A 12,862-nucleotide genomic window follows, 5' to 3' on the forward strand; every position below is an offset into this window, starting at 1 on the left:
TACAGGGGGGGCCCTCGGGGCGGCGGCCCCCTTAGGGTTTCCAACCAGGGGGCGCATGCCCCCTCGGGGGCAATGGCCCCCTAGGGTTTCCAACCCTAGGCTCCTTGGGCCCTTGGGTGGGGCGCACCAGCCCACCAGGAGCTGGTTCCCACGCCACTTCAGCCCATGGGGCCCTCCGGGATAGGTGGCCCCACCCAGTGGACCCCCGGGACCACAACTCTCCCGGTGGCCGAAACTGGACTTCCTATATATAAATATTTACCTCCGGACCATTCCGGAACTCCTCGTGACGTCCGGGATCTCATCCGGGACTCCGAACAACTTTCTGTTAACCGCATACTAATATCTCTACAACTCTAGCGTCACCGAACCTTAAGTGTGTAGACCCTACGGGTTCGGGAGACACGTAGACATGACCGAGACAACTCTCCAGTCAACAACCAACAGCGGGATCTGGATACCCATGTTGGCTCCCACATGCTCCACGATAATATCATCGAATGAACCACGATGTCAAGGATTCAATCAATCCTGTATACAATTCCCTTTGTCTATGGTATGATACTTGCCCGAGATTCGATCATCGGTATACCGATACCTTGTTCAATCTCGTTACGGCAAGTCTCTTTACTCGTTCCCATAACACATCATCCCGTGAACAAATCCTTGATCACATTGAGCTCATTATGTTGATGTCCTACCGAGTGGGCCCAGAGATACCTCTCCGTCATAAGGAGTGACAAATCCCAGTCTCGATTCGTGCCAACCCAACAGATACTTTCGGGGATACCCGTAGTGTACCTTTATAGCCACCAAATTACGTTGTGACGTTTGGCACACCCAAAGTACCCTTACGGTATCCGGGAGTTGCACAATCTCATGGTCTAAGGAAAGGATACTTAGGATTGGGTCTTGTCCATTACATCATTACCCTAATGATGTGATCCCGTTATCAGTGACATCGTATGTCCATGGTTAGGAAACCGTAACCATCTATTGATCAACGAGCTAGTCAACTAGAGGCTCACTAGGGACATGTTGTGGTCTATGTATTCACACATGTATTACGATTTCCGGATAACACAATTATAGCATGAACAATAGACATTATGTTGTAACTCAAGACGTAAATGACTCGCTCACAATTAATATTTTTTGGGAGTTTCTGTATTTATAGGAATAGAGGCTCGCGACGGCAGAGTAAAAGTTCTAGATTACTTTTCGAGGGGGGGCTGTATTTATAGGAACTAGCACAAATGCCCGTGCGTTGCAACGGGAGAAACAAACTCACACGCCGAACATGACTCAAAGACCCATGCAGGCCCACATCCTCTACCCCAGCCATGTAATTGCTTATCGTCCTTCCACCCTCAGTGGTCGTGGTATCCACCTGATCACAATGCACCCGAACATATGCCAAGGCGATGAGTTCAAGCATTACACGACACACTTGTCATTGAACCGCGCTAGCATAGTGAAATGTTTAAAACTAATCTCGTTGACCTAGACATGAGGGCCGCCTTGCGCGAGCTACACCATGCACCTGGTCCATATGTACACCGACCCTCATATGCCCTCTCGCTTCTGAATCAATGTTACAGACTCGCCCTCTCGCTTCTGAATCAATGTTACAGACTTGTTTCATTGGAGGGGGTGGGGGATGGTCCGCACGTGTCCATGCATCCTTCAAGGAAAGGTCATGTGCTTCACTGTGGAGCAAACACCACATTCTGAGTCCTCATACGTCGGATAGCCGTGGATGATCACATGTCACCACCAAGCAGCATGAGAGGTAGACGGTGAGGGTTAACCCTTTCCAGCCGCCACCATCGATCCACATCTAGCTACTCATCCGATCCGATTCGTCGCAACCTGATTGAACAGCAATAATAATAACAAAATGGTTAAAGCGTTCAAAGCAGTAAACCCAAGGGATGGAGAGGTGCACGGTCAGGGTTAGCCATTTCTTCGCTTTCAATTCGACTTTGATTCCGACTTGATGTGTATAGTATTGTACGTACACACTGATAACGTATTTTCATTTTGCTCTTGAGAATTAAGAAAAATACTAAACCAAAACATTAATTTTTACAGGTACGCATACACATCTACGTACAGATACCAAGCCAGTGGCAGTGATACAAATCAAAGAGTTCCTAATCAACTGTCCTGAGCGCAAAGCAGCCTCACCTTTCGCACACCATGGTGAGCCAGACTCACTTTTCTTTGATATCCATCAATGTCGTGATCGATTCCTACAATATCCTATGAACTTCCAAGACAAAACCAAATCCTGTGTAAATGTTTCTTTCGTGGAATATAATAGCAAATGAGATCACGAGAAGATGTGCTACTAAACTGCACCGATAAACAAAGACGGTATCCACTGTAGTGCATGGTATTAGAGATGCTCTTTATAAACTCTCATCTAAATTATTTCTCATAGCTAGTGAGGCAAGATTGGGTCAATCGATTCGCAGATAGCATATATATCTCCAGTCCTATAGCATTCAACATCTAACGTTTCTGCGCCTGAATCATATCGGTCACAATCCAGAAAAGTTTCAGAAATTGTCCATTGCTGAAGAACAGCATGCGGATTTAGTTACTGAAATTCTTTCACTACATTGCAGAATCATCCACAAGCAATCAACCAAGCGTTGTAGTCATTGGCAGGTCGATTAGTAGGTAATCTGATGATCTAATATGGCGTATAATCTGGGTGGGACCATGAAAACTTCTCAAGAGAAGTAGTATAGTTGAAACATCAGAATAGACATGAGGAGAACATTACACTTTCATACATCAGACAACTACAACAATAGCTTGACTGAGTTAGTCAAGCACATGTTAAGTTTGTTGTTTTGACAGCAAGCCTACACAAAGAGTAAGAGGCGCAGGATCATAGTAGGCATGGTTATTAACAAAGCAGAAACAACATGATTTATTTAACCATAAATTGGAATTTTCACCACAACAGCTATATAATTTCTCCAACAGCATACATATAGCAAAGCTTTCACACCTATGAGACCTGGGACCACACTGTAAAACCTGACCAAGTACTGTGTTACCAGAAAAACCAAATCCCTGCCGTTGTCACACTTTTCAAACTTGTAAGATTGCTAACCTTTCGGGTTATTCCTCTGGTTGGATGCTAGTCAAATCTTCGATTGAAATTTTCCGCTAAGCTGAAAAACAACAGAAATAATATATAAAATACAATGTAGAGTTCCACAATATCTGAATCAACCTAGTGTGTGCTTGAAAGGGGGGTACATTTGAAAAATAAGGAAGCAACAACCAAGTGTTAAACTACAACCAATTTATCTCCAGACAAATAAATTAGTAAGCTCGGATTCATACAAAAAATTTATTGGCTATGTTCTGTAAGCTGTTTTCTGCCAAGAAAAAGTGTGAGAGTTTCAGCATTGTTTCAAAACTGTAATTGATCAGCGGCAAGTTCACTGCATAATTAGGATGCAGAGATGATGCTGATTAGTGCATGTCCGTACTGATTGTACCTGGCTACAGTACGTTGGTAGTACTAATGGATACCCATAATACCAATCATGGGTGGCATTGGATTCTGACTAATTGCTGAAGTTTGCCTGGAAGTGCAATGGAGTACTTTACCCAATTGATACAACATTTGGTTAAGCCTATCAGTATGAAAATTAATAGTGCATACCAAGCAGCAGTTCTAAATTTAGCAGTCAAAGAAAGTGTTTAGACATGCTAAATTAAGTATGCGCACTTTATTTCTTAGCGTACACGCTAATTAGACCGAAGCGCGCGTGTCGTGCAACATCCACCGTAACGATAACTGGTCCACGTGCTTCGCCAGGCCCTCGCTCCTCTGCGGAAAAATAATAGTAACATGTTACGGCCAGCACACACTAATTAACATAGCGCGACCATGCATGGGAACATCGCCCAGCCCGACTGTTAGTTCCTATCATCAGTAATTGTGCATGTAGGAAGTAGTAGTATGGTTTAGTTTAGCCCTTGTGTAGTAGCATGATTCAGTTTAGCCCTTGCCTATAGACCTAAATCAAATTTGGAACAGACAGGATAACAGATGTAAACTCGATCAAAGGGTCTATCGAATTTTCAGAGATGTGTTTTATCAGACAACAAACAAGCAGTCTGCAATAACTTTGCTAATCATGAAAATAAGAAATCTTATATATGTTCTTCATCGAGCTTCCTTTTGCATCAAGGTTTCTGCATGCCACAGTAGTAAAATCAGGTCAGGGCAAATTCTAAATATAAGAAACAGCAGAATATCCAGTGCTATTGTACTATTGACAAAACCATCAAAATTTCATAAGCCAGTTTGTTCGAAGATTACTAATTTAGGCTGCTTGCACTTTGGTTGCTCACAAAATATGAACTGGCTCCACTGCCTTGTAAATTTCAAATTATTTTCAATATAAGCATAACATCCATGGTTCAGTTACCAAAGATAGTATATAGACCTGACCTAAATTTTTTAAAAAATATATCCAGTTTCTCATAGAGAACGCACCTAAGTTCTTTTTGCAAGGCCATGTCCACATACAATTTCTCAAGCTTCTGAACCCCGAGTTTCCTGACTTGTAATTCTTTGTAGGTGGAAGCTGTTTTCTGACATACATATTGTGGCTAAATATTGATTAACCCTGGTTGAATACATAGTAATGATCCTAAGTCATTACAGAGAAAAAAAAGTATGTAGAAAAATAAAGTTCAGTAGTAAAGAAAAAAAGAGATATACTTCTACTAATTGTACTTTGAGAGGATGAGTTTGATGATGAACACATGGGACTCACACATCGGATTAATCGAGCTCAAGGAGCGGGCGGGCCACCTCCTTAATCACCGCCGCCACCTTCGTCTTCAAGTCAGCCTCCGTGGAGCCCACAAGCTCCACCCCCTTCCACCGCTGGCACCAGCGTAAACATTTCCGTCCCGCCGCGACGCACACAACCACCACTATCTTCCCCATAGCCGTGCCTAGATCCCAACCAAGGATTGATCAATCAGCCCCGAATTCTCACACGAATTTTGTTTTGGATCTGAGAGACCCGCTTGAATCGGTGGAGATCCTTGATAGAGGGCGGGATGGGGTAGGGCAGAGCTGACGGCAGCGAGGTAGGACGGAGGAGGCTGGGCAACCGCATACATGGGGCGGCGGCGTGGGGGCTGCGCATGATGGGAGAGAGGTGGCTAGAAGAGGAGGAGAACGTGACCCTGTCCTAAGGATGGCAGTTTTACCCATGGGTACGGGTACCCGCGGGTACCGTACCTGCATGGGTAGGGTATGGGTAGACTTTTATACCCATGGGTAGTACCCATACCCTACCCGTTAAGTCATGGGTAGGGTACGAGTATAGCCTTGTACCCGCGGGTATACCCATACCCTGCCCAGTTGTGAACTAATGTTAACATATTGTCAATTAGTCATGTGACTCATCTACTCCTATTGACTTATGAGTATGTTTGTGATTTTTATATTTTGAGAGTGGTCATGTACACATCTGCCTTGTTATTGAGCTGAGATAACTGATATTTTTGTCAAATGTGCTATCACTGAGTGTAAAATTGTGAACAGTTTATGTACTATTTGTTCTACCCGCTGGGTACCCAATGGGTACGGGTACCCGTCGGGTATGGGTATGGATAAAGTTTCATACCCATGGGTACGGGTATGGGCAGAATTTTTTACCTACTGACTATACGGGTATGGGTATGGCATTGCTCTACCCTGCCCATACCCTACCCATTGACATCCTTACCTTGTCACGTGTGCGTGCGGGATCGACGGCCCAATCACAGATTTCTCATCCCCAAATTAGTACCACCTCGTTTATATTACGATTTTGTCCATGCAAATTATAAAAGCTTATTATGACATGAGAAAAAACATATTCTCACGGTGAACCCGACAAAGTCAATCTGTGCTTTATTATTAGGGAGAGATTTGCAATGTTGGATTCCCATTAGGGGGAGTCCCAAGGGCCCCACAAGCTCACATGGCACGTGATTGCTTGTATCTGCATTGGTATTTCCCCGAAGAGGAGAGGATGATGCAGCACAACAAAGGTAAGTATCTCTCTTAGTTATGAAATCAAGTTTATCAATCCAGTAGGATAACCAAGCAACACTATGTAAACAGCACCTGCAAACAGACCACAAAAACTTGCAACCCAACGCGTAAGAGGGGTTGTCAATCCCTCCTCAGTATTGAGATAGATTAAATTGTATGAGATTTGATAAATAGATCTAACTAAAACACAAAATAAAATAAATAAATAAAAATTGCAGCAAGGTATTTTTGGATTTAATATGATAGGAAATAGACCTGGGGGGCGTAGTTTTCACTAGAGGCTTCTCTCCAGAAAATAGCATACAATGGGTAAACAAATTATGGTTGGGCAATTGATAGAAAAGCGAATAATCATGACGATATCCAAGGCAATGATCATGTACATGGCATCACGTCCAATATTAGTAGACCGAAACGGTTCTACATCTATTACTATTACTCCACACATTGACTACTATCCAGCATGCATCTAGTGTATTCAGTTCGTGGAAAATGGAGTAATGCAATAAGAACGATCACATGATGTAAACAAGATCTATTCATGTAGGAATAGGCCCTATCTTTTTATCCTTAATAGCAATGATACATGCGTGTCATGTCTCTTTCTATCACTGAGATTGAGCACCGCAAGATCGAACTCATCACAAAGCACCTCTTCCCATGGCAAGAAATATCAATCTAGTTGGCCGAACCAAACCAAAATTTCGGAGAAGAAATACGAGGCTATAACAATCATGCATAAAAGAGTTCGGCAAAGACTCAAATAATATTCATGGATAGAATTGATCATAAACGCACAATTCATCGAATCCCAACAAACACACTACAAAAAGTCATTACATCAAATAGATCTCCAAGAACATCAAGGAGAACATTGTATTGAAGATCAAAAAGAGAGAAGAAGCCATCGGCTACTAGCTACGGACCCATAGGTTTGTGGTAAACTACTCACGCATCATCCGAGGGAAACAAGGATGATGGAGAACTCCTCAGTGATCGTTGACCCATCCGACAGAGTGCCGAAAAGGCCTCTAGATTAGATCTCATGGTTCTGGAACTTGCGGTGGCGGAAATTGTTTTCTCTCGACTCCCTTAGGGTTTTGGGATTTTAGAGTATTTATAGAGACAGAGGTCGGTGGAGTGGGTGCCTGTGGGCTCCACTACCCACCAGGCCGTGCCCTGGTGCCTAGTGGGCCCCATAGGCCCCCTCTGGTGCACTTCTTGGGCCTCCTGGGTGTCTTCTGGGCAGAAAAAATTCTCCAAAAAGTTTTGTGGCATTTGGACTCCGTTTGGTATTGATATTCTGCGAAGTAAAAAAATAGCAAAAAACAGCATGTGGCTCTGGGCACTATGTCAATAGGTTGGTCCCAAAAAAATATAGAACACTTGATGTATGTCTTGCATGTGCTTATCTGTGGTGACAATGGGATATTCACGTGACCTACTTGATGTATGTGTTGGTCCCAAAAAAATATAAAGTTGCTAGTAAATGAATATAAAACATCCAAAGTTGATAATATAACAGCATGAAACAATAAAAAATCATAGATGACTTTCAAGACGTATAAGCGTGCCCTAGGGTGGCACGCCCCCTGAGCTTGTGGGCCCCATAGGCACCTTCTGGCTCCCCCTTGAAGCTTCCTGGGTCTCTTTATGTCGGTTGAGAACGACACCTATGGGATCACAGAATCCCTACTACGGTTAGCGGGGCGCGGGGTCATGAGAAGAGCGGATCTAACAGGTAGCACACGGTTCGTTTATCCAGGTTCGGGCCGCGAGGATGCGTAAAACCCTACTCCTGCTTTGGTGGATTGTATATTTGTGTTCTTGAGCTAGCTATGGGGCGTGAGGAGCTCCAAAAACCCGAATCCTCCTTCTGGTCGCCTCGGGCCTCCTTTTATAGAAAAAGGGGTTGCCACAGTGGCATACAGGAGGTGGAAAGGGTACAGCGATGCGAGGTTATCCCTCGCATTACATGACAAGGCGCATTTAATGCGTCTTGCTTAGGTGTCCTTGCTTTATCGGGGACGGGGGGAGAGATCTGTCTCGTCCGTCGCCGCTCCTTCTTGTGTCGACACGCGCCCTGGCCAGCGACGCCTGCGATGCCACGTAGGTAGGCAGGCAGGTGAAGTGGCGCAGTGGTGGGTCTTCACGAAGATCTGCATGCCGCCATGCAGGTGCCTGCCCAGCTGGTTGGGTCGGCAGCTGCATGCATGCGGTGGTGGAGGTTTAGTCGGCGTGGGCCTGATGGTGGCCCTGCGGGTGTCCTCGGTAAGGGCCTTGCCGGGGCCCCGGCAAGGGCCTTGCCGGGGTGCCCGCTGTCATCCCCGGCGAGGCGCTTGCCGGGGGCCTTGTGGTCTTCCTCGGCTGGGATCCCGCCAAGGGTTGTCGTCTCCTTAGTGCGTATCTGATCTTGAATGTCTTCACAAAGATCTGCATGCCGCCACGGGGGTGTCTCCCGAATCCTTGCCCTTTGGGGGCAGTGGACTCAAGGGTGATTTGCTCTGTAGGCGCGGGACGAGTCGCCGCGGCAAGGGTCTTGCCAGGGCTGCTAGAACTGTCTCCTGGCAAGGATCTTGCCGGGGGAGTCTGCTTCGTCCCATTTGCTCTTTGTGGTCTTGGCCTTGGCGTCGTAGTTCTCTTGAGCTTCGGTCTTACCCTGGCTCACCTCCCTTGCCTTGCTTGGTGTGGCGGTGCCCGTGGCTCAGACTGCCCGTGCACAGTTATAGGGGTACAAAAAGTGTACCCCTCTTTTTGTACACCGACAGTTTCCTTCCATAAAAAATAGTCGTAAATTTTTATTGTGGTTGACTTTGTTTGGTATGCTTTTTCTGCCAAATGAAAAATATTTTTAAAAATAGGAACTTGCACTGGGCACTATATTAATATCTTAGTCCATAAAAATGTTATAAAAGTGCATCAAAACCATACAAGATTGATGTAGATATAGAATGAATACTTCATAAATTATAGATACATTCGTGACGTGTCAATTCCCATGTGCAATTCCTTTTGCTTCGCCATGCTTTAAAAAATCCTGTGGTGAGATATATTGGTATCCCTGTGAGTCAAACACATGCTTACTATACCAGTCTTTGTGTTACCGGTTTTGTTCTTCTTTCTCATTCTCGTATTTTGGCATCCACGTGAACAAATCATGTTGTGTCTAGCCAGACAATGATGGATACTGTCACACCTAGAGGGCCCTAAGACTATCTCTCCTCATTGTAGGAGCAAATCGCTTATTACACCTAGAGATATATCTAGTCCATCATCATAGGTTTTTCATAAACCTATAAGTTGTTGTTATGATCACCCTATTACAGTTGACGTTAGAACAACCGAAAAGTGCATCGACCAGTATGGAGTGACTCGATACTCTCATGGTCTAAGGAATTATGGATACATTAACTTCCCATGTTATGACTATAGACTTATGACAAAATCATCTCCTAGTACAAAATCCAACTTGGGTCAATTCAACACAAGTGTTCTTCTAACATCGTGCCCTCAATATTGCTGGCACAATCGTTTAGAAAAATAGAACCGTCATGCAACACTTGAACTAGTCCTAGAGGCAAGACAAGGAATCTATTTTAACGTTTATATTTTTACACGTTCATATGAGTTTTCCTCTTAGCCTCTTAGTTATTGTAGACTCGAGAGCCATAGTAGTTATAGCACGGAACGTAAACATTTGTCATAAACTTGGAAATAAATAATACAATTATTATTGCCCCTAGGCTATTTTTTCAACATCATTATCAAGGCAAATACATATGCGATACAAACATAATCATTTGCAGACGGTCAAGGAAAAATGTCCTTCAAATAGTTAGCTTAAGTTCCGGGCTGCAGTTTGTCTGTGCGCCAATGGCGCAACAGGTCATCTAGTAGGAGTGATACTTCATGGATATTTCCTTAACATTTTCAAAAAGGAATGGACACTCGATGTGATTATCTATATTTTCAATAAACATTCAACTTAGGATAACATTAAATTAAAAAATTGGAAATATCTTGCTAAAATAGGAATGTCCTACTAGTAAAGATGCATGTAGAAACCTTCCATATATGTTCTCCTTCGATCTACAAGAAATTTCGTATTGATTGACGAAATCTACGGTTTTAGGAAGTAAATCTAAAATTTTAAATGGACACCAAATTTACAGCTGGCCACAATTAAGATCAGCCTCCAGATCTATCAGATCCTCCATTGGCATGGTTATAGCGTCCTCATCCTCGTAGATCCTCCACTATAAATCCACGCCACATACCTTCGTTTTCAACTCACCCAAACAAGCAATTTTCCTTCATTTGCAGATTTTTCCCTCACTTGACAATGGCTCGCAAGAAGGTGGCCCTTCGGTACATCCGCAATAACTCGGCGCGGCGCAATGCCTTGAAGAAGCACACTAAGATCCTGATGAAGAAGGCAGGCGAGGTGGCCGCCATGCCCGATGCTAAGGCATGTGTGGTTGTGTATGGCGAGGGCATGGCGGTGCCAGAGGTGTTCCCATCCCATGGCGAGGCAGTGGCTATCCTGAATCAGTTCAAGAGCATGCAAGAGGCGGCACGGCTAAAGAAGACGATGGACCAAGAGAGCATCCTCCGTGAGCGTATCGTACAGCTCCAAGAGCGGGTCCAGAAGGCTAGACGCGAGGAGCAGGACAAGCACACCAAGATTCTCCTATATAAGGCCTTAAAAAGTGGCCACTTCCCAGACAACATCGAGGAGCTCACAGCCCTGGGCTCGAAGGTGGACTCTATCCTCAAGAGCCTGAGTGAATGCACCACAAAAATGAGTGGGCAGCCACCAGTCGACCAAGCCCAGGTACCATACGTCACCAATGGCAGGGGCATGGGGCCTCCAATTATGTATCAGGCACCACCACAGCAACAGGAGGGTTGTCTTAACACTATGAGGTTCGAAAGGGCCCCTACCACCGTGATCTACGATGGTGACAATACTTGTGGCTATGACGGCAACAACGATGTCTTCTCTCGTGGCCACATGAATATGTAAGCTGGTAGACGAACTCTACATGTAGCGCATGACTAGCTACATAGTCCTCATCTCTTTAATTTTAGTTTTGGCATGGCCAATAAGATGCATGGATGGCATGGTCAATAAGATGAGACATTTGGTCTCAATCTTGCTCTTTGAGCAAAGACAATTTTATTTTACTCTTTTAAATTTTTATTATGGATATCCCCCATGCTCTATTTGTTTTATCAGTTGGTTGCAACTTTTAGGTTGTACCTACTCTTTATGTCAACATATTTTGTCAAGCATGCTTTTGCTCGAGCAAAATGATTTTTTTCCCTCTTAGTATTGCATCAAACGATCCAACCATGCATGAAGTGCTACCTCCCAGTTTTGGCATACCTTGGTGCACATCGCCTATACAAAACCATAATGATTCTAGGAAAACTAGAGCACATTAATTGTTTGATGCAAAAAGTCTCATGTACTAAAAGATTTATGATGCTACATTTCATTTTAAGAAAATGTAGGTATGACATTGAGCGCCAGGATAATGGCTTCTACATCCTCAATATTTTTTGGCAAGTTTCAAAACCAGGTGATTGTGTCAACCAGTTTCATCATCAATCGGGTCTCGGGCCACCCCTGAGAGGGCATTGTGTTTGAACTATACTCAAGCTACTATGAGAACCCCGAACTCTATCGGGTGCATGTTGTGATAGAACATCGTACATATGAATCCACTCCGGGCATTGGTGTGATAACCCACAAGTATAGGAGATCAATTGTAGTTTTTTCGATAAATAAGAGTGTCAAACCCAAGGAGGAGCCAAAGGTAGAATTTATATTCCCTCCAAGTTCTATCGACCACCGATACAACTCTACACACACTTAACATTTGGTTTACATAGAACAAGAAAAAAAACTAGTAGTACTTTGTAGTGTAAAGGGATAGGTTTACAAGATAATAAAGAATGTGAAAATAAAAGTTAGGTGTTGTTTTACTAAAAGTACAATTAGGTTAGTATAGCGAGTGTGGAAAAGTGGTGGTAGGATTTGCGGAATTGTCCCTAAAGCAATTGGCTAAGTTACTAGACTGATAGCAAGTTTTTATGTGGGAGAGGCCACCGCTAGCATGTCATCCCTTACTTGGAATTCTATGCACTTATGATTGGAACAATTAGCAAGCATCCGCAACTACTAAAGTTCATTAAGGCAAAACCCAACCATAGCATTAAGATATATTGGTCCCCCTTCAGTCTTGCCCTCCAATGCATAGTCCTATCAACATACAACTAACCCTAAGGTCTGATCCACACGCGCGTTCATATGATGAGCACCAAAGGACAGCAACATAACCACAAGCAAATTAAACCAATCATAGCAATTCACCAATTAACTCAATGGACAACAAAAATCTACTCAAACATCATAGGATGGCAACACGTCAATAGATAATAATATGAAGCATAAAGCACCATGTTCAAATACGGGTACCGCGGGTTGCGGGAGAGTGGACCGCTAAATATAGATGAGGGAAGGTGATGGAGGTGTTGATGAAGATGACGGGGTTGTTGGAGTAGATCGCTGTCACACGAACACGATGATTGCCCCGGCGGTGTTCCGGTGCCGCTGGGAGAGAGGGGAGAGAGCCCCCCTCGTTCTTCTTCTTCTTCTTTGCCCTCCCCCCTAGATGGGAGGAGGATTCCCCCTCTGGTCCTTGGCCTCCATGGCTCCCAGATGGCAGGAGCCCCCCTCCCCCCGAGATTGGATCTCTCTCTCTC

At 44.2% G+C, this 12,862-nt stretch overlaps 1 protein-coding gene across 1 annotated transcript; it reads left to right on the forward strand.

Annotated features, from left to right (window-relative positions):
- Window positions 1–10,433: 10,433 nt before the first annotated feature.
- Window positions 10,434–11,117, forward strand: LOC119319303 (agamous-like MADS-box protein AGL80). Its single transcript, XM_037593790.1, has one exon. The coding sequence runs from the start codon at window positions 10,434–10,436 to the stop codon at window positions 11,115–11,117; it is 684 nt and encodes a 227-aa protein (XP_037449687.1).
- The last annotated feature ends 1,745 nt before the right edge of the window (window positions 11,118–12,862 follow it).

Source organism: Triticum dicoccoides, chromosome 6A (assembly GCF_002162155.2).
Source record: "Triticum dicoccoides isolate Atlit2015 ecotype Zavitan chromosome 6A, WEW_v2.0, whole genome shotgun sequence".
NCBI classification, from domain to species: domain Eukaryota; kingdom Viridiplantae; phylum Streptophyta; class Magnoliopsida; order Poales; family Poaceae; genus Triticum; species Triticum dicoccoides.

Excerpts from the sequence above, each read along its gene's own strand:
- LOC119319303 (XM_037593790.1), top strand. The coding sequence starts at position 10,434 with ATGGCTCGCAAGAAGGTGGCCCTTCGGTACATCCGCAATAACTCGGCG.